General features: G+C 47.2%; 1 protein-coding gene across 5 annotated transcripts in view; it reads left to right on the top strand.

Moving 5' to 3' along the window:
* Positions 1-17843, top strand: part of MAP3K13 (mitogen-activated protein kinase kinase kinase 13) — a 68894-nt gene extending 51051 nt beyond the window's left edge. For 4 of the 5 annotated variants that reach the window (XM_021537182.2, XM_021537183.3, XM_077785611.1 and 1 more), the window contains 13 exons: positions 2435-2618; positions 2789-2980; positions 3821-3979; positions 6777-6935; positions 8074-8182; positions 8761-8870; positions 10045-10161; positions 10632-10769; positions 11756-12485; positions 13641-13711; positions 16447-16744; positions 17400-17497; positions 17586-17843. In XM_021537182.2, the coding sequence (XP_021392857.2) occupies positions 2435-2618; positions 2789-2980; positions 3821-3979; positions 6777-6935; positions 8074-8182; positions 8761-8870; positions 10045-10161; positions 10632-10769; positions 11756-12485; positions 13641-13711; positions 16447-16744; positions 17400-17497; positions 17586-17622 (2402 nt within the window). In that variant the 3' untranslated portion in view covers positions 17623-17843. Of the gene's footprint in view, positions 1-2434; positions 2619-2788; positions 2981-3820; positions 3980-6776; positions 6936-8073; positions 8183-8760; positions 8871-10044; positions 10162-10631; positions 10770-11755; positions 12486-13640; positions 13712-16446; positions 16745-17399 lie in introns of all 5 variants that reach the window. The other variant, XM_021537185.2, reaches the window with a different exon arrangement.
* The last annotated feature ends 4091 nt before the right edge of the window (positions 17844-21934 follow it).

Raw genomic sequence — 21934 nt, 5'->3', positions numbered from 1 at the left:
ATTCAATAGCTCGGGCTGCTCCTGCATTTCTTCCCCATGGGAAATAGATTCTCATCATCCTATTCAAATGGTTCTTAATCACCTCAGAAACACAAGTTCTTGCGCAATTCCTGTTGCTATTACACCTTAATTTATTTAGGGGACGTATCCCAGTGGTTTCTTAAGGCCCAGAAAAGTCTGACTACTGCACTGTATGTTACCTATGGTTTGGCTCTTTGTTCTTCTTGATATTCCCCAAGATGTGGGATATTTCACTGTCATTATACTGAAATTCTTTCCTGAATTGTGCCCCTGACAATCAGGATTCAAATGGGATATGGGAGAGCATCTGTGTTCTGAAATAAACACAAGAGGACTTTGCAGAAAGAACCACATGAACTTTTGCTTACTTTGTTTACAGCCTCTCTCAGCCTCTGCCATTGCAGAGGGGGAAGGTAATATTACCTGATAGGGAATACTGAGAGCAAACTAGGGTTCCAAGGTGATGCAGTTATCCGTTACTGCTCACAAACTGTAGATGCTTCATGGCAATGAATGTCAGTGTTGTGTACAGGAAAGACAGATTTCCCACAGTTAAGGATGGAAAGAGACTTTGGACAATGGGGAATGGCTTCCCACTGCCAGAGAGCAGGGATAGATGGGATACTTGGGAGAAATTCTTCCCTGTGAGGGTGGTGAGGCCTTTGGCACAGGGTGCCCAGAGCAGCTGTGGCTGCCCCTGGATCCCTGGGAGTGTCTGAGGCCAGGTTGGACAGGGCTTGGAAGCAACCTGGGATAGTGGAAGGTGTCCCTGCCCATGGCAAGGGGGTGGGACTGGATGGGGTTTTAGATCCCTTCCCCCCCAGTCCATTCCATGATTCTATGAAAGAAACAGCTATTTCAGTACAACAGAATAGTTTTGATGTTGCCCATATAAAAATTCTGTTCATCAACATGCACAAGAATCATCGCTATTTGCCACCTCCTTTCTGAAGTGATGCATGTGCAATTAAATAGAAATACAGATCTTCTTGATTTAATTTTGAATGAATGAATTTTATTAATTATCTAATTATTTTCTTTATTTAAAGTCTTTTAGTGTTTAAATGTCCAAAGATTTAAATGCCAGTTTATGTTCAGAGCTGCGAGCGGATCCATGAGTATGGAAAATAGCCTTATGTCTGGAAAGGAACATGTGCTGGGGGTTGAACTTTGCCCTGCCAAGGGGGAGGGAATTTCTGCTGTGGATGAGCAATGTTTTTGTTTTTAGTTCAGTGAGCAGGAGGAGTGCTGGGGTCTGGCTCTGAGGGAGAGCTGCTTTTCCATGGCCGTGCCTGGGGAGCGCTTGCTCAAAAGGAGACAGCAGCCTCTGCCCGCCTGTGGCAGGAATGATCCCGGGGAAAGCCTTGAACTGGGATGAGCCACAGACAATTAAGATACACAAGCTCTCCTTCAGTGATAACAGTATCTAGAATGGACACTTTGGCATAGTCCCAGATGCAGCCCTGGAAACGTCCCAAAGGCTAAGAGTCTGGAGGAGACAAGGACACACCTTTGTACTCATCTGAAACAGAGATCTGTACAGGTGTGACTTCCTTTTATTTCAGAAATCAGTGGTTACTTGTTCGGTTTGCTACTAAATAATTTATTCTCCAAATGTAGATCTTTATTGAATTACAGTAAATAAACAGTTGCCTGCCTTTTATCCTGCTGTTTATGAGATTTAAGGTAATTTCAAGGTGACTGACAGGGAACAGGGCTTTCTGTTCTGATGGGTGCAGCTCTCTTGAAGTTTATACAGTGTCACTGGACCTCTCCAACATTATCCCTACAAATGTGTGTGGGTACTGAAGAAGAGGAATTGCTTAAGGTTGCCTGTTTGACATTGATATACATGATGTTGATGTGGGAAGGACCTATTTCTGTGCCTGCTGCTGGTGGTTGATGTGCTTTGTGTTGGCTGTCTTGGTTGCTGCTCTGTGTTTTACAGCCTGTGACCTCTGACTTTTATTTCAGTGAGTGAAAAGACCCTCAATATTTTTATATCACTTGTGAACGTTAAATGTTTTTTTCTGATCTCTGCTTTTCAATGGAGTCACTCACTTTGGTCAGTGTTGGGGTGGAGGATCTCCTTCCAAAAGTGCCATTCCAGGCTGCCTAGTATGGCAAATTGCTGCCTGCCAAGCTGGAGTGTCTCACACAAGTGGTTAACAGGGTGATAAAAAAACAGCCAGAAGGATGGGAATGAGCAGGCTGGAGGTGGCTGGGAGAGCTGAAAGGGTTGTTGGGGCTGAGCGCATGTGGGCTGTGCCTCAGCTGTGCCAGAAGATGTCACCTACTCCCTCCAGAAGAGCCCAGCCTGTGGTGCAGCAGGTGGCAAGTGCTGCCCTGGTGAGCTCTGGCAGTATTCACAGCCTTGACCTTTTCTGTTATCCTGTTTTTCCCCTGTGCCCAGACACGTGGGAGGTGCCGTTCGAGGAGATCTCGGAGCTGCAGTGGCTGGGCAGCGGGGCACAGGGCGCTGTCTTCCTGGGCAAGTTCCGGGCAGAGGAGGTGGCCATCAAGAAAGTGAGGGATCAGAACGAGACAGACATCAAGCATCTGCGGAAGCTCAAGCATCCCAACATTATCGCCTTCAAGTAGGTTGTGACTCTTGTCAGGAGCTTTGTCCAGGCAAGAGCCGTTCGCTCAAGTTCTCTAGGAAGGTTTTTACAATCCAGGAGCTAAGCTGTGTCTAGGACAAAGTGGTGGTCACCCTTGCTGTCCAGTTGTCTGTCTGCCGCTACTCACTATGTGTTCTCTTTGACAGGGGAGTTTGTACCCAGGCCCCGTGCTACTGCATCATCATGGAATACTGTGCCCACGGGCAGCTCTATGAGGTCCTGCGGGCTGGCAGGAAGGTCACCCCGCGCCTGCTGGTGGACTGGTCCACGGGGATTGCCAGTGGCATGAACTACCTGCACCTCCACAAAATCATCCATCGAGACCTCAAGTCACCAAAGTGAGTCTCAGCTGCTTAAACATCCCTTAGTTTGGGTTCCTCAAGACCACCAAAATTAAACATCCCCCAGTTGTGGTTCTTCAGGTCATTAAAGTGAGTCTCAGATGCTTAAACATCCTCAGTTTGGGCTATTTTTTCCTTTTCTTGAGAAATAGTTTAAAGTTTGGTCAAATGGCTCTACTGTTTTTTCCCCGATCTTGACTCAAATCTAGTGAGAGTGAAACTATTGCAACTTGTTGGCACTTAACAATAGTGAAAATTTTACTGGTATCTTCCATGATAAAAAGCTGTCAGGAAATATTTAATGATCTGATGATATCTGGTCTTCATGGAAAGTGGGATATTCTGTTGCTTTCTTCCTTTTTATTTTTCCTCCTTATTTTCCTGTTATTTCCCTGGTTTTCTGGAATGTGTCTTCCTCATTTCTCTGTTGGTTTCTGACTAAAATGTTCTGGCTTCTTTATATTCTTATTCCCTAGATGTTTATTACTTCTTTAGTCTGTGATAGTGCATTAAGCTAATGCTTTTAGATGATTTACGGCACAGTTTAAGGTAAAGCTTTGCCTCTGGATCCTCAGTTACTTGTTAATTTGCAGTTTTATTGAGATTGATTTTTGACTTGTACCATTAAGAAATGCATTTAAGGTACAAAACACAACCACCCAAAAGAGAGCTTTTACTGGGGAAAATACAAGATCTTTCTTTTGTACTGCACTTGTGAGCAGTGTGGCCTCATTGACAGGTTGTATTGATTAATAAGGGATTTACTTCAGTTGTCTGTCTGTTGTGGTGCAAGAAAAATCACAAAATAGTGATGACTGCTTTTTTTCCCTTCTCCAGTGTTTTGGTTACACACACAGATGCAGTAAAGATTTCAGACTTCGGTACATCTAAAGAGCTCAGTGATAAAAGTACCAAAATGTCCTTTGCGGGAACAGTGGCGTGGATGGCCCCGGAGGTGATACGGAATGAGCCCGTCTCTGAGAAGGTGGACATCTGGTGAGTGGTGTTCACGGTCAAGTACCTTCACCTTCTGTTCAGTCCCGTGGTTTCCCAGCACTTCCCATGTCCTTTCCTCATCCTGTGCCTGAGCATGGTTTGTTTTGTAGCAGGCTGTTCCTTTCTCCTTCTGCCTGGTGCCCTGAATTTTGGTGGGCTCTGATGGAAAGGGAAGTGACACAGGTGTGCTGGCTGGGTGCTGACCTGCAGGTTCCAGCTTAGGCTCAGTGTAGTCTTTGTCTTGCAGGAAGCAAATGCAGAAATTCCTCCCTGTGTCGTTAGCCAGCCCAGAGCTTTCTCCCAGTGCTGTGCTCAGGGCCCTCTTGGCAGCCTCCACAGCCAGGGTGGTTTTTCCTTCTCTTCTGCCCCTCTTCAGGGCCACACTGGAGCTGTGGGGAGGCCCCTGCTCTCCTCACCCCCTGTGCTTCCTGCACACCAGGGTGGATGTTGTATGAGCAACTACAGGATTACAGTCCAGTGAATCCAGTCCTGGATCCAAGAGGGATGAAACCAGGATAGGTTGTAAGAGTTTTGGAACCTGTTTCCATTGATGTGGACCATGCTCTGTCCAAAGAACACAAGGAATTCTTCAGTCTCTGTGCTATTAAAAAGGCTTGAGAGGGCTCGGCCTTGGAGTTCCTTTGGGAAGCCTCTCCACAGGTTTCAGAGCCCTCAAGGGAACTGCAGCTCTGTTTCTGCCTCATTATTTCTGCATATTAAATGTCAGCAGCCAGGACAAATGCCCTTCTCCCTGCTTTACAGCCAGGAGGGATTTTGCTTCCTGTGGTTTTTCAGCTTCAGATGCTGTCCCTTCCCTGGCAGGGCAGGGAGCTGCTGGACAAAGCTGTAGGTGGTCCAGGGTGCAGTGGAATCAGGAGCTGCTGCTGGAGTTCTAGCTCGGGCCTGGGCTTGACCTGAAGGGCAAGATTTCCTGCAGAGAAGGTGATGTTGCCTGTGGCGTGCAGCTGCTTTTGTGCCCACAGTGTCCACAGTGTTTATTTTGGATGTCAGGTCACAGCACAGCCAGCTCCCCTGGCAGAAACACTTGGGTTGTTCTGGAAAGAAAATACACCCAGCATTTGCCTGTTGAACCCCTCCCTGTGAATCACGGGATTGTGAGGACAAGCGGTGCTGGATCTCCACCCTCAGCTTTCTGTCCTTTAGAGGGGTTTATGTTCAGGAATATTTCACTGAACATCCTGTGCAGTAAAACCTTTGCTCCTTCCCTCAATGACATGGAGATGTTGCTCTTTGGTGCCAGTTCCTCTGGAGTTCGCAAAAGTGGTGGTTGCTCAGACTCTCCCTTGCCATCCATTCCTCCCTCAAGATGAATAAAAATGATGTTCATGAATGCTGCCAACAAATGAGAACAGTTCCTGAGCTGCTTACATGTCTGCTCTCTCTCATCTCTAACAGCATGCAGAAAAATAAATCTATAATCTTATCAGGACTCTTGGAAATCCTTTGTCAGTTCTTAGTCATAACAAATACGAAGCCAGATGAGCTTTCCCTGATAGTTTGTCCAACCTCCCAGATCCCTGCTTTCCTGCAGCCCACAAAAAGGGATTTTGAGGCGAGAAATATTCAAATTCTGCTTGTTTGTTGGTTTTTTAATACATGATTTGAAGCCAATGGGCTTTGAAAGTGCAGTGTTTTTCACATGAAGTTGTTTCCTGGCTGATGGTTGTTCAGACCTGGTAGTTTGTCCCTTAGAAGTTCTTCTGTACTTAATAAAAGCACTGGATAGTGATACAAGCCAGAAACATCCTTCTCACCTTTCACCTGGCTATGGTCTCCAGCTTGGCAGGGTTGGTGTCCCACAGAGGAATGGGACATAGAGTGAGGTGGCACGTCTGGCTTGAAATCGGGATGGTTGTGCCTCACCTGTATCACAGCCCACTTGTTGATGTGCAGTAACAGTGGTGGTGGTTCTCAGCAGCATTTTGTTTATCTCTGTATTGACTGGTTTGGTGTCTCTTTGGTGTTTCATCGGGTGATGAGTGTATACAAAACAGATGTTTGTTGTTGAAAATGAAGGTTTTGGTTCTTTCTGGTAACCTTATTAACAAAGAGAAGCAAAGTGAATTTTCTTACCTACATCTTTCAGTTCTTGTAGGAGGTTCTTTCTCTGACTGAGTTCTCTTAATTAATTTTGTTTTTGCTTTATCCTTCCTTTCTTCAGAACAAAAGGAGTATCAGATGAGAACTCATGTGCTTTTGGTACTGACAGTTATGCAAGTAGCATTTGTTTCCTAATTTCTGTGTTGCAGTAGTTTTAGTGCTCAGTCTTAAACCTTGAAACTCTTACCTGGGACTACAGGTAACAGCAGAGGGAGCCTTTCGTTAGGGAAAAGAAGAGAAAACCAGTTAAATGAAATGTAAAAAAAACCCACAAAACCTTAGTTGTGTTGTCTCTGTAAGACACTTGTCAGTCTGTGCAGTAGTCAATCATCTGTTCTTACCAGCAAGAACAGTTCAAAGTCTATCTGAGAGTAGGCTTTGGAGTCTTTTTATTTAACAGGAGCAAGACAGTCAGTACAGAAAATATGCTTTCAGGATCTTTAAAATCTCACAAAGAAGCAGGAAAGGGTGGGTAGAAACCGGTGTGGTTTTGTGCTCAACCGTGTGCTGGATTTACCTGGTGTGCTAAAACTCACTGTTGCACCTACTTGCAGTTTTGGACCAGAGATCCCTATTTCCCTGTTTTGCCCAAAAACCTGTTTTTTTTCAAGCTCCAGATGTTTCTGTTAACAGCTTCTGTGTGAACTCTATGTATCCTGGTTTATTTCTTCATCAGGTCATTTGGGGTGGTTTTGTGGGAGCTGCTCACGGGAGAGATTCCCTACAAGGACGTGGACTCTTCGGCCATCATTTGGGGAGTGGGCAGTAACAGCCTCCACCTTCCTGTCCCTTCCACCTGCCCAGATGGCTTCAAAATCCTCATGAAGCAAACCTGGTAAGAACCTGAACCCCACAGAGCACAGACCTAGGGCTGGCTCCCAGCAAAATCTGTGAAAGTCAGGGTGGGAGTAGGGAGCCCAGAGCAGAGGGCTCTGAGATACTCTCACACTTGTCCTGAGAGCAGTAAGTTTTAACATTTTGGATTCTGCTTCCTTGTGGCAGCAGGCCTGGATGCCAGGACATTTTCAGGAGCCTTCACAGACGGTGTTGCTTTGCTGTAGCAAAGTAGAGGATAAGAAGTGGCTCTGCGGGAGACAAAAGGAGATGGAAGGAAAGTAGGCGTAAAATTCCTTGAAGCTACATCCAGAATGAAGGGAACTGATTTTTTCATTTGGAAAACACCTTGTTTTCCAAAAAGGGGAAAGCCAGAGCAACGGTCTTTTGGACTGGACAAAGAGAAATATAAGTTTTCTGTCTGGAACACAGATTTTCCAGCTTCAGATATGGAAAATGCTTTCAGTTTCCTCCATGTACCAGATTAGAGTTGAAATTCTTTTTCTTGGGTTCCACATTGATGCTTTGTCTTTGTAATTACATTTTGACACAGTGTAAAGGGTCTTCCAGCATTTTCCCACTCCATGGTTTTACTAGCCATCCTCCTCGTGGCACAAAGGGGACAACAGGCCAGAGCAAGTGTGGACCTCTCCCAATGGCTGTTTACCCTGAGCTGCTGCAGCTGGGCTGTGGCAGCTTGAGCAGCTCGGTAAAACACAGTACCTACAAACACTTGTATCCCCACCTAGTGGAAGGAGGTGGTTGGTAGGGGAGAGGAGGCTCAAGAAGCTACTATTGCCCTGTGCAAGGTGGATTCAGTCCTGAAACTCAAGTGCTGGTGCTTTTTCTCAAAAATCAAAATGTTTTTATACTTTTCTGTGATCTTTCACTCTGTAGTCTCATTTTCTGGTCTTAAACATTTTGCACTTCTTTTGTTTCTTCATAATGGGTCATCACAAACCACTTCTAGCACAATTAAATTGTATTCAGCAAAAGAGACAACCAGAAAAGCTCCTTTGTTCTAACCTGTCAGCTGCTCGGTTCAGAGAATAGGATCTAGTGAGACCCTTTGAGAAGAGCAGGAGAGGCTGGCAGTGCCCATCCCTCACCTCACCCTTGCTGTTTCTGTTTCGTTTCAGGCAGAGCAAGCCCCGGAACCGTCCGTCCTTCCGGCAGACACTGATGCACCTGGACATCGCCTCTGCTGATGTGCTGGCTACTCCTCAGGAAACCTACTTCAAATCCCAGGTAACTGGGGAAAGGCTGTAGCCTCGGAGTACTGGAATTAGCTCCAAGGATCTGATTTTGGAAGGTGGACTGAGTAGAGAAAGTTTGGATCCATGATTTCGGTTTGATTCTTGGGGAAGAGCAACCTGATGGGTGTTTGAAAATCTTTTACCCAAACTTTCCCAAACTGAGACTTCTGCAGGAACCAGGACTTCAAGGGGAAGATAGAGTATTACTCTACAGAGGTATCATCATGGGGCTTTCAAAATCACAAACCTTTCTACTTACTTTCACTGCCAAAAGTAAAGAAAATGTTCTCTTAGGATAAAAAGAACTCTAGGAATTTAAAAAATATTTCTTAGAAAATGCAGATATGTTGTAAATTCTCTGAAGCACAAAATTGTAAATACCATTTGAAAATGCTGGCACTAACTGTGCTGCAGTGTTGTTACCCAAAATAATTCAGCTAACAAAAATACATTCTCAACCCAAAGCTGTAATTTTCTGCAGACACAAACAACATCGCCCAAGAGTTTTTCTGTGGTTCACCTACAGATCCCAATTCTTTGTAAATAGCTAAAAGTAAATTGCTTTCCTAGGCTGAATGGAGAGAAGAAGTGAAGAAACATTTTGAGAAAATTAAAAGTGAAGGAACTTGTATCCACCGGCTGGATGAAGAATTGATTCGCCGTCGGAGAGAAGAGCTGAGGTCTGTTCACACTCTTTTGTGTTTACTGTTTGCATTTCCCATCCAGTCTTCCCTTCCAAGCTAAATGAGCCCTCAGCTTGTCCTCACAGGGCCTTCTGCTCCAGCCCCTGACTCTTTTTATTCTGCTCTTGTATTGAGGTTCCCAAAACAGGACCCAGTATTCCTGGTGGTAAAAATTTGGGCAGCCTAAATTCCTTGTGAACACAGAAACCAAAATTCCCATGGGCATGACCTAGGCCATGAGCACTGCTCAGCTGATGGAAACTGGAGAGAAGCAGTGGGAGCTCTCACTGTTCTTGGGCAGTCTCAACAGTTTGCTTCAGAGAAGGTGGCAAAGGCTTGTGTGTTCCCTAGTGAATATTTCTACCTGAGAATTGGTGTTTGTGATAACAGCACTGAAGCAGAGACATCCATCTCAGTGGGAAATCCATCCTGAGGTTGGCTGTGAGCTTTCTCTGCTGTGGGTTAGTTTTTCTTTCTTTGGATTAGTTATTACAGAGAAGTGAACGTACTTCATATAAACAGCCCACTGAAATGCTTTTTGATTATACCAACTTAAAAATGAAAGCAGAAGGTTTATTTAAAGAAGGGAAAATATTTCCTTCTGTGATACAAATTTGCAAATACAGCAGACAGAGAAACATAAAACACGTAAGAAGCAGTTCTGCATCAAACCTGAGGAGCCAAAGGGGCTCTTGGCCAGGCAGTTTGATGCAATGGTTGTTCAGTGTTCCCTGTCCCCAGGGAGCTTTGGGTGGCCACGTATTTCAGCTGTACTGGAGCTGTGGGGACACCCTGCTGTTAATGAAACACAGACACATGACTTCTTTCCTGTTTTGTAGAGGCTGGTTTAGCCCCCTCTCTATGCAAAAGGCTGATCAGGGCTTGGCCAGAGGGCTTCTAGGTGTGTGTGAGGCATTTGCAGCTCTTCTGGGGAGAAATGTTGCCACACTTTCACGGCTGTTAAACACTTTCTAAACCATATCATGATTTATTGCTGTATCAGGCTCTTAATCAGTCATCATTCACTGTTAGCTCTATCTGGGATTCAGTGCAGTACAGCTGGAAAATTTGACTTTTAAAAGGCCTTTTCCTAAAGCACCTGTACTTTTCCTCATTCTCTTCTCTTGGTCCATGGAAGTCAGGCTGGAATAAAGCTTTTTCTGCCTTTTAGGCATGCATTAGATATCCGTGAGCACTACGAGAAGAAGCTGGAGCGAGCCAACAACCTGTACATGGAGCTCAGTGCTATCATGCTGCAGCTGGAGGTGCGGGAGAAGGAGCTCATCAAGTACGTGTCTGGGGATGGTGAGGTGCACGTGGCAGTCTGCACACAGCAGAGCACAAACAGCACTTCATTTCTAAACTGGGGAGGGGCACATGTAGATTTAGTGTCCCCTGACAAACCACAAAAGTTAGGGAGTTGCTGGTGACCAGGGAGAGGTCTCTTTGGAGTGAATTCCTGCAGACCACTGTCAGTTGTTACTGACTTGGAGAAAGTCACCTTCCCATTCGGTGCTGGCATCCTTTGGCCCATGCATGAAGGGAACGGCAGTGCTGCTCCTGGACTGTGGGCCAGGGCCTTGTGCCTTCTGCATGGTGCCTGCAGAAGGAGTTTAGAAGTGTCTGTGTCCTTTCTCAGCAGAGCAGTTGGGCATGCAGTGTGTTCCCTGCAGAGCCAATTCCTGTCCAGTGGGAGCAGCAGGTGGAGAGAGGGACAACTGATGTGATTTTCTTTTTTTTATTTCCCTGATGTTTCAGGAGGGAACAAGCAGTGGAAAAGAAATACCCTGGGACTTATAAACGCCACCCAGTCAGACCAATCATCCACCCCAATACAGTGGAGAAGTTGATGAAGAGGAAAGGAGTCTCCCATAAACCAGGCAGCCAGACCAAACGGTGAGAACAAGAGAACAACCCAGTCCTGTGCCACAGCCAGTAGAAAATCCCCACTGGGTAGTTCCTTCCCTTGGAGTCTGATGAAATGCAGGGTGGGACAAAGGGGTTTCACACTTGAGACTTGTCTGATCCTCAGAACCATAATTGTTTAATTATCTTAAGGTGAAAGGGATGAATCCTGCCATCCCTGCCACCTGGGCAGCTCTCTGGAACTGCAGAGTCCCAGGATGTGTTGGTTGAATGAATGAATTGTTGGTCCATGTGATTTTTGAGCAGAAGGTGGTGCTTGGACAGGAGGTATTTCTTGAGTTTTCTCAAATTCCTAACTGTCCAAGATCATCCTTGACTTGGATGGGAATAAGCAGGGCAAGGGATTGTGGAAATCAGGCAGGCCTTAGGAAGGATGGATTAATTGTTGAGGAATTAATTCGGGATTTGAGATTTGGGAATTCATGCTGTCCTTTCAGTTATTTCTCTTCTGCATGACTTTTAGATAGGGAGATTTTTTTTTTTCCTAGAAGAGTTGTCTTAGTCTTTATTTTTTTGAGGATTTCCAGGAGTTAGTCCTGATTACAAGTGAATAATCACTTCTGAATTAATATCCCCACATGGCTCTTAGATAAGCAGCCTGATCACCACCACGGCACATGCACAGAGTCAGAGCCATGCTCTACCCCAAGGTCCTTGAGAGGGAGCTATTTTGGGAGAGAACATCAAAATAAGAGCGGAAAAGGAAAGTGCGTGACAGCTATTGAAAAAAACAGCAAGACAGGAGTGTAGAGCAGGATGGGCAGAATAGAAAGGACATTGAGTGGAGAGAATCACAGGGATCAAAATGCAGGAGTCAAGCAGCTGAAGGGGAAAGCAGCCTGTAGATTTTAGGAAGCAGAGAGTGCTTTTGGCTCTAGCTGCCTCTTCATCCTGGCTCTGGGCCAGTGTCACTTCTTTCTTTGTGGCTTGACATATAACTTCTCCTTGCCTCCCAGGCCAGATTTACTGAAGTCAGAGGGCATACCCAGCACAGAAGCAGCATCCAATGGCTCCCCAGTCTCAGGAAGTCCTAAGATGTCAACCCTGAGTGGCAAAAGCCGGTACCGCAGCAAGCCCCGGCACCGCCGGGGGAACAGCAAAGGCAGCTACAATGAATTTGCAGGGATCTTGAAAAACCAGCCAGCGCAAGAGGACGGCCTCCAGCCTGGCCCTCCCCAGCCTCCCCACGCGCCCGGAGTGCCGCAGCAGCCCGGCCACAGTCCCCACGGGCAGCACTCGCGGCTGCACGCCCACGGGCAGGACATCGCCACCTGCGCCAACAACCTGCGGTACTTCGGCCCCGCGGCCGCGCTGCGCAGCCCCCTCAGCAACCACGCCCAGCGCCGCGTCTCCGGCTCCAGCCCCGACCTCATCTCCACCGCCATGGAGGCCGACTGCCGCCGCGGCCTGGACAGCAAGGACAGCACGGCCGAGCGCTGGGAGTGCTGCCAGGCGGATCCCTACGACCCCTGCCTGCAGTGCAGGGATGAGGACAGTGGCCAGGCACAGATGGCGTCTGTAGAACCGGGGGGAAGCCGCCCCCAGTCCCCCGCATCCGCGTCCCTCTACGAGAGCGCGCAGTTCATGGAGAAGCTGGAGGAGCAGGGCACAGCGGTGTCTGCCCTGGGCACTCCCCAGCACTTGGCTTCCTCAGGGCTGCCCTGCAAAGCAAGATCCCTCCCAAAGGTGAGGAAGGAGCAACCAGGGTTTGAAGATGTGGTTTTGGTAGGGTTTGGTTCTGTTATGTGCAGTTTCACCAATTGGTTTGAGTTGCAGCTTGTTCTACTGAATTTTTGATGTCGGAACAGTCTCAAAATGCTTTCAAGCCTTTCTCCAAAGGAAGGGATAAATGCATTCTTTAAATTGTGATGTAATATCATGTGAGAGTTTCTTTGACAATCTGTGGTGCTGCTGTGTCTCAGGGCAAAGATTCAACATTTGCCATGGTCTTGAGGACATCCCTTTTGCTGCACCTGCCAAAAATTGTTCCCCTACACTGAAAGTCATATTTCTCCTGTATTTTCTGAAGATTTTGCAAAAGTAAAAAGGAGATTATGACACAGTTGTACAGAAGCAGCTCTTTGTTCCTCCTGCTTCCATCCAGGTGGTGAGAGAAATAAGAACCAGTCTGAGTTCCAAGAGCAGGATAACTGAGCCTGGCTACAAAAGTCAAGGAAATAGCATAATTAACAGAATAAGAGTGTGGTTTGGCCCCAGCATGATGGAACTAGGACCTTGTAAGACAAGGGGATGGGATGAGATAAAGGCTTAATGAGGGGCTGACAGGTTGGATGGGATAGAAGGAGGCTGTAAAAAAACTACAATGTTGGGGTAAATTTGGATGGGAGAAGGAGAATAAAAGGCTCTCTGCTCACTGAGGTATGAAACAAATCCCAAATTTTCCTAGTTGATGAAACCCGTTGGCAAAGGCTGTGTCATCCTCCATGCTGCTCTATTGATGGCTGTAGTGGAAGAGGGTAAAGCCAAGAGGCCAAATCAGCTCCATAATTTATGTGGGTTTCCATGTGATACTCATTACTTGATTTGCTTTAGTGAGAATCTGGAACGTTCTGTACTCCATACCTGCTAAAATACTCCAGTGTATTTCCCAGTCAGTGATTCCATATTTGAGAATAGCAGCCTTGAGGCTGTCTGAAACAACCTCCTGGTTGGCAATGTCTGAGTCAGTGTTCCTGACACACAGGCTGTTTTCTGGTCTAGATTGTTGCAGTCTGTAGATTTTTGCACTGTTTTGCAGTGCCTTAGTCCTGAAGGACCAAGGGTCAGCTATGTTTGGACTTCCCCAAACGTGACACTCTTTTTCTCCTTGTTTTCTGCTAGAGTGGGGATGAGTCGTCAGAAGAGGAAGAGGGCGAAGTTGACAGTGAAGTGGAGTTTCCTCGTAGACAAAGGTAAAAGGTGAATTCACTCTAATCTCTCTTTGGTGGGACAAAACTGAGAAGTCTCATAGCCCTGCACACCAGCACTGAAACTGGTGAAGGTGCTGGCAAAAGAGCAGAATCCCATCCAGTGTGTCCCATCCACCCTCAGCTGATCCCTCATGTCCACTCACTGTTCCAGGCCATCCTGAGATGTTCTCTCTGGCCCAGCTTTCCTGCTGGCTTTCCTGCAGGCTGTTTGCAGCACAACTTGATCACACTTGTTAACGTTTTTCTGCCTCTGTAAATGAGTTGCTGCATCTGTTTCACCAGGATCAGACTTAGTGGATGTGGGAACCCCGTGTAGGCTACTCCCAGTGTTGTTTATTGATTGTTTGCAGTGGGTAAGACTCCAGCCCAGCACCTTTGTAGCTGAATTCAGATAAGATTGCAGAGCTAAGTGACAACAGCAGATCAAATTTGATGGTGTTGCCTGTAAAATAAGACTTAGGGGGAATGTTCCTACATAAGCCTGGGGAACAGCAGGATTTACAGTACTGTGCTCAGGAAAGACATCATGGGCTTGGTGCTGTAGCTTCATGCAAGCAGCTGTTTCCAGTGCAGGAGTGATCCAGTAGCAAACAGGTTAAAGGTTTGATTCAAAGGAGCAGAGAAGAAAATAAGATCTTGTCTCCTGTTGTGTGCATCCACAGCACACCTGAAGCTTAAATCCTAATGCTCCCTTCATTGCCTCAGTTCATAGACCACAGCAAAGTTTGGAAAGGTACTGAGAAATGTGACAAGTGGTTAGGGATGGTTTCCATAGAAGAGGAGATTAAATCCATGTGAAATGTTTCTCTAGAAGGAGGAAAGGCAACACCAGAGGTGCATAAAATTGTAATTTATTTGGAGAAAATAGATAAGGAATGATTCTTTTTACTCATGTTAGGGGCAGCCAGTGAAGCTAAAAGGGTTTTAAAATGAACCAAAGGAAGTGCTTTTTCCATCCAGAACATTTTCAGATGTGCAGCTCATTGTCAAGGTGTGCTGTGAAAATTAGAGCATAAGTGCCATAAGTGCAACATTTTCAGAGTATGGATCCATCAGTGACTGTTAGCATTGTCATCTGAGTTTGAGCTCTGCTCGGAACTCAGATCTGCAGAATGGTACAGGCCAGGAAGAGATACCAGGAGAAAGCAGGCTCTGTCTGCATAGCCTGTTCTCATCTCCCAGATTATTCCTTCCTGCCTGGGGTTGAAGGCAGAATGCTGGGCTGGACAAGTTATGTGACTTATACAGTTCCTGTGGGATGTTGTTTCCTCTGTGATTTAACTGATTGGGAAGATTAGGAGGACAAGTTGCCTGTTCCATATTATGCCCAGCTGTGGGTCTCCTGACATGTTCCCTCAACTGATGTGTTGCACTATTTCTGTTGAATCCTGGCACAAGGCCATTTCCGTGGTCAAGTAACCGTGAGTTTATTTCTTGAGTGGATGGTTCTAAATCCTGCCTGGCTTTTGGGATGGCTGCCGGGTGATGCAGGTATTCCCAGGTGAGTTAGCTTGAACTCACAGAATCACTGGGTTGGAAGAGATCTTTAAGATCATCAAGTCCAACTCACACCCTAATACCTCAACTAAACCCTGGCACTGAGCGTCACATCCAATCTTTTTTGAAACCCATCTAGGGATGGTGACTCCACCACTTCCCCGGGCAGACAATTCCAGTACTTTATCACTCTTTCCATAAAATACTTTTTCCTAACATCCAACCTGAATTTCCCTTGGCACAGCTTAAGACTGTGTCCTCTCGTTCTGTCAGTTGCTGCTTAGAAGAAGAGACCACCCCCCACCTGACTAGAACCACCTTCCAGGGAGTTGTAGAGATTGATAAAGTCACCTCTGAGTCTCCTTTTCTCCAGGCTGAGCAGCCCCAGCTCCCTCAGCCATTCCTCACAGGGTTTGTGTTCCCAGCCCCTCTCCATCTTTGTTTCTTCCTCTGGACACACTCAAGCATCTCAATGTCCTTCCCAAAGTGAGGGGCCAGAACTGGACACTGCACTCAAGGTGTGGCCTCACCAATGCTGGGTACAGGGGAAAAATGACCCCCCTGGTCCTGCTGGCCACTCTATTCCTGATCCAGGCCAGGAGCCATTGGCCTTCTTGGCCACCAAGGCACACTGCTGGCTCATGTTCAGCTGGCTGTTCACCAGTACCCCCAGGTCCCTCTCTGCCTAGGCACTGTACAGCCACACCATCCCCAGCCTATAGCATTGCAGGGGGTTATTGTGGCCCAAATGCATTTGTATTTATTAAACTTCATCCCATTGGACTCTGTCCATCCATTCAACCATTCCAGGTCTCCCTGCAAAGCCCTCCTACCCTCCAGCAGACAACACACGCTTCCAGCTTAGTGTCATCTGCAAATTTACTAATGAAAGACTCAATACCTTCATCCATGTCATCAATAAAGATATTAAACAGAACTCCACAGTACAGCCTTGCATTTTAGGAACATGCACTGTCAAAGAAAAATATGTTTCAGGGTAGATCAGCTAATATAGACATATCAGATGGGACCAAATAAGAAGAGATGAATTTAAAGATGCAGGTCTTGAACTATATAATTCAGAAAGGGTAGAATTCTGTAGGTCCAGGATGTGGAAAGCACTCCACAATGCCTGGTGTAGCAGAGCAGTGAACGCAGCACGCAGGAAGTTCCCTGTGACTGTCATCCAAGGTGGACACTGAACTTCTCCCTGTTTGCAGACCCCACCGCTGCATCAGTAGCTGCCAGTCCTACTCAACCTTCAGCTCTGAGAACTTCTCTGTGTCGGATGGAGAGGAGGGGAACACAAGCGACCACTCGAACAGCCCGGATGAGCTGGCCACCAAGCTGGAGGATGAGCTGGCTGAGAAGCTGGAGGACATGTTGTCCCAGACTCCAGAGATCCCCATTGAAATCTCCACGCAGTCGGATGGGCTTTCGGACAAAGAGTGTGCTGTGCGGAGGGTCAAGACTCAGATGTCTCTGGGCAAACTTTGTGCAGATGAACACAGCTGCGAGGTGAGTTGGTTATCCCCTTGTCCTTCCACTCAGTGGAAAAAAACTGCATAAATGTTATGGAAAGGAATCCAAGAGCCAGAAAGTTGGAACACTGCCTAGAAAATGATGTGGTAGGTGTACTATGGCAAAGCAACTGCTGCAATACCCAATCTTCCTCCTGCTTGGCAGAAGAGTGGGTGGGGGAAAGTAGCATAAACAAAGCTGAACATAATGTACTGGTCAAGATGAGTGTGATCTTGAGAGCCCATCGGATTTGCAGTTGCATTACGTGGGATAAAAATACATAATGAACTGAAGTGGATATAAACTGCCTCAGACATATCCATCAGCAGCTTTGCTGACAAAACTGGGATGACTTTCTTCCTTTCTCTGCCTTTCAAGTGTTTGGGAGGGGTAGGACAGAGTCTGCTGCAATATCTCTTCATAACCCTGTGTTCAGGAGTGCTCTGACCAGGTATTTCTGTGCTGTCCCCTCTCTTAGGGGAGACAAATGACCTTTGGTGGGACAGTCGTGTGCTGTGTCCTCTCCCATGTGTGCCATCTCCTCCTCTGCAGGTGGTGACCTTTCCTTGGCTGCTGTGACAGACTGGGATGTGTGGGTGATGTGCAGTATAGGAATGGTGCTCAAGTCTCCCCCTTTCCTTTTGTCTTGCAGAACCCACCACAGTTTGGAGAATCAGACTGTGACTCTTCTGAAGGGGAGTGTTCTGATGCCACAGTCAGGACCAATAAGCCCTGCAGCTCTGCTACTTGGTAATACAGATCTCCCCCAAAGCTTCCTGGTACTGGCATTTTGATTTCCCTGAGATTCCACTTCATTCCCCTTCATCACACTTTACAGGAAGAGAAGATGCTTCTCCTTCCCACCCCAGGAGTGATTTGCAATAACCCGAATCTCTGGAAAATGTCCAAATGAAATTAATTCTCTTTGAGCATTTCAATCAAGAATGGCAGGGATGTATTTTATTGAATAATCTAGTTACTGTAACATGGATATTTATTTTTTTGACATTTTAACACTTTTTACTGTAAAGAGTGGATTGTATTTATAGACATACAGACTTGTTGCAAAAAAAAAAAGTTCAGAAAGCAAGCACACTATGGAGAAACATCCTGGGAGTCCTGCCTGGACAGCTTTGTGTACAGACGCGGGGGATTCTCTTGCTGCTTGCACAGGGGACCAGGCCTCACGGCCCTGAAGATTGGAGAACAGATCAAGAAAACTAAACCACTCAGTCTTATCAAATGAGGAAAAGCAGAAAAAGACCTGACTATAGGGTCATCTGTGAACAAAGTGTTTTCAGTATAACCAGCTGGGTCATTTTTAATCAGAAGGTGGACATGTTCCTGGAGAAAACTGGTACAGAGGTGCTAACAACCAGGGTCTTCTGAGTCGATACATCCCCAGGAATGTAATGATGGGTTTTATTTTAATGATTTTTAGTTTCTTTTTTTAATCAGCATTTTGTTGTGAGATCCTGCAAATGTATTCTAACCTCGTCCTCTTGAGAATTGGTATCAGAGCACTTCTTACCACCGTCCTGGCTTCACTCTGGGAGTGTCAACCTCCAGCTGAGCAGGGAAACCTCTCTCAGATGCAGTGTGCCATTTCCCAGTTTACTTCCTCCTCTTACCTCCTGTCTGTTTCAGTCAGTCAAAGAAATCAATCAACTCAGTGTTGGCCAAGCAAGGACTTGCAAAGCATGGAAAGCACATTCCGCAGAGCCTGAGCACTTCTGGGGAGGACGCTGGAGACGCCTGGAGTGGACTGGGAGAAGCAGCCTCTCACCTACAGCAGCATCAAGAACCAGCAGAGGGCTGTGTGTTGAGGGGGAAGACTGGGAATCGCTGGCCTGACTAAGAGCATCAGCCCTGCCCTGTCTCCTTATTCACTGTACATTCTTGGAAGCATTAGCAGCTGCCTGCCCTTCAAAGCAGGCCTTGTGCAGGGAATCCTGACATGGCCGGGCGCTGCTGTGTCTCGGGTGTGCCCCGAGGCCTCTGTTTCTCCTCCAAGCTGAAACTCTGCAGGTGCAAGTGAGGATAGGACTGGTATGTGACAGGCCGAGGCATTGGCAGATGAGAAAAATTTGTTTTCTGATAGAACTCATAGTGCCTTCCCTTCAAACACTACTCTTCTAAAACAATATTGAAAGAGAACAAAACGGTAGAGCACGTTTCTCCCCCCCTTCCTTAGTTGATGTCCCTGCAAGAGCTCTCCCTCTGCCCTTCCCAGTGTGCTGGCTGGCATGGCCGGCCAGAGGTGAATGGCAAGAATGGACCATGGACAGGTACTTCTGTTGCTTTGTTTGTTTACATTTTATGTTAAAATATTGGTTTGAACTTAACTGTGGTAATTTATAGCCTCATGGCAAAGTGAAGGAAAATGTCTTACTTATACAGAGAGCAGTATTGTATGAGTTAAATTATCCCATATTTTTAAATTTTGTAGCTGGACTACAGACAGATCTTAAGTTATGATGTTATTTTATTATTTATTATCATTTCTGTAGATCAGAAGGTTGGCTTCACCGCTAGCACAATTGTAATCTCTGTGTGTGACGTTACCTTCTCCCTGCTCGCCAGAGGGGTGGGAGCAGAGCTGGGCTCAGTGGCTGTCAGGAGTTGCTGCCTCTCGTGATTTCCAGGGATGCTGTTACTCCAGGGCAGAGAACAGAGAAGGGTGGAAGGCTGCAGTCAAGTTCCTTGTGGGCAGAGCTGCAGTTTGCTCATGTTGCTGATGGTTGGCAGCCACTGAACTGGTGGGAATGTGGGAAGGGTGGTCAGGGAGTGAGGGACTTTTGAATTGATCACAGAGTGAATAACTGTGACAAGAGTTCCTGGCTAGAGCATCCAAACTGATGTCAGGGAGGAGGGCAGTTGCCCTGGGCAGTCATCCATATAGTGGATCACCTGGGCAGGACCAAACAGCCTCCTGGAGAGAGAGTGATGTTCTCACCCTGCTCTGGGCAGAGGCAGAACCCTGTGAGGGGTGAAGCTCTTTCCTGGTTCCTTCCCTCTCTCTTCCCACCCTTTGTTTCTTCTCCCCAGTGTTGTCTCTTGGCCAGTGGCAGGAGGAGCCAGCAGGGCCAGAGATGGCTTTGCTGTCGTCATGTGAGAGAGGGTTTACTCAGGAGGTTGGAAGCCAAGGTGTGGGAATTTAGTAGTGGAGAACTGTTTGCACATAACACCTTGTGGTGCAAAGAGAGGTGGAGAACTGCCATCAGGTGTCTCTATCAGAGGATGCCAAGCCCTGTGCCCCTGGATAGACTCTGCTCAGACCTGGCAGGCTCTGGGAGACCCATGGGCAGCACTGGTATCTTTAGGCAGTCCCACAAAGAGACCCAAAGCAGAGCTGCCTCCAACTCAGGCCTGTCACTGTCCCCAGGGCCTCCAGCCTGTGGTGATCCAGTCCCTGACAAACAGATTCCAGAAGGATTTGGGTACCTGTGGCCTCTTTGTAGGCTTCACCATGGGATGAAGCTCCAGTGGGCTTGCAGAGCTTTGATGTTTGGGATTTTGAGACCCTTCTGGGCCAGCTGTCCTGGATGCAGCTGATCCCTCCCCATCCTTGCCTGGGGACATGCTGGTGTGCTCTGCAGCCTGGGCAAACAGAGCTGCCCCCTCCAGCCTGCCACATTTAGCTCTATTCTCACACCCCCGGGTCATTGCACTGTTCCAGTCCAGTGTTGCTGCTCCTCCCGCTGCTCCTGACCCTGCATCCCTCTGGGAATGCCCTAGGGCAGCCCCTTGCTCCACCTGTGGAGGTGCCACCCCAGCCTCCCCTGCACACGTCAGAGCTGGCTCAGCACCCCCACGTTCCTGGGATGGTTGCTGTCAGTTCTGGGGGGGGCTTGTAGGATTTTCCTTAGTGACACCTCCCTGGGATTGCACAGACAGAGTCCCCACATCGCTGTGTGGGCACCTCTTCTGCAGTTCCTTGCACTTCCTCTCCTAGCAGGGTCTGGAGTTGAGAGGTGTAGGTGAGCCTGCTTGCTCCTTGTAGTAACACCGCATTCCAGGGCCTGAGTAAACTCTGGGTTTCCTTTCCAGCATCCCGAGTACCCTGATTCAGTTCTCGTGGCTGCTGACAGCTCCTGAACACTAGCCTAGATTTTCTCCCAGAGCTGAATGTTGCCCTCCCCACTGTCGTGTTAAGTACCCATTTCATCTTGGCCCTGTCCAGTAGTGTTCATCCCCTCCTCCCTGCTCTGTGGATTCCTGAGACAAACTTGATTTTTTTTTTGTATTGACCAGTGTACAGTGATGGAAACAAGAATGACTATCAAAGCAAACAATGCATGGAATAAAAAGCCAGTGTACTTCAATGCTGCAGGCTGGTCTGGTGATCTGGGAATGGGTTCTCATGAAATTTGGGATGATGTCATTAAACCTTGCTCTGGGGTCTCCCATCTTCCCCTTTTCATACCTGGAAGGTTACTTTATCCTCCAAGTGTATCTCCTCATGGAGAGCAAATACCAAAACCCCAAGAGCAGAGTATCATCCCGGGGGGAGGAGGGTGCTGAGGCCCTGGCAAAGGGTACCCAGAGAAGCTGTGGCTGCCCCTGGATCCCTGAAAGTGTCCCAGACCAGGTTCGATGGGGCTTGGAGCAACCTGGGATAGTGGAAGTGTCCCTGCCCATGACAGGGGGTGAAATAGGATAGGCTTTAGGATCCCTTCCAACCCAAACCATTCTGGTAGCCTATGTTCCCCACAACTGGGACAGAGCCCAACTCTATTTGGAATCCTCCTAGTTATACAGGAGCAAATGTGTGGTTTTCAAGGTGCTTTTCAAGGACAAATCTCTGCCAGTCAGGCACATTCATTCCTGTTCTTTCCCCCTTTATTCTTTATGGGGAGTAGCAGCCACTGGCAGACCAGAGAAGCTGTCTCAAGTGCTCTGACATGACTGATTCAGGCAGCTCAAATCCTGAGCATTTTGCTGTAGGGTGTGCTGGTTTAACATGGGAATCAAAGAATTTTCTACAGCTGCACCCTGAAACACCATTATTTTCTCAACTTGATGCTTGTACAGCTGCACTGGAGCACAGGAGCACATGGCTCATCATTTCAGGCCAAAAATGCTAAATCTGTCTGGAGTTGGAGGGAGCAGGGCCTGCCTGCTGCCTGCAGGGTTGTGCTTGGCCAGTGATCCACAGCTGGGTTCTGGTTTGCCTTCCTCACAGGA

The sequence above is a fragment of the Lonchura striata genome, chromosome 10 (genome assembly GCF_046129695.1).
Source record: "Lonchura striata isolate bLonStr1 chromosome 10, bLonStr1.mat, whole genome shotgun sequence".
NCBI classification, from domain to species: domain Eukaryota; kingdom Metazoa; phylum Chordata; class Aves; order Passeriformes; family Estrildidae; genus Lonchura; species Lonchura striata.
This window is presented reverse-complemented; position numbering and strand designations above follow the sequence as displayed.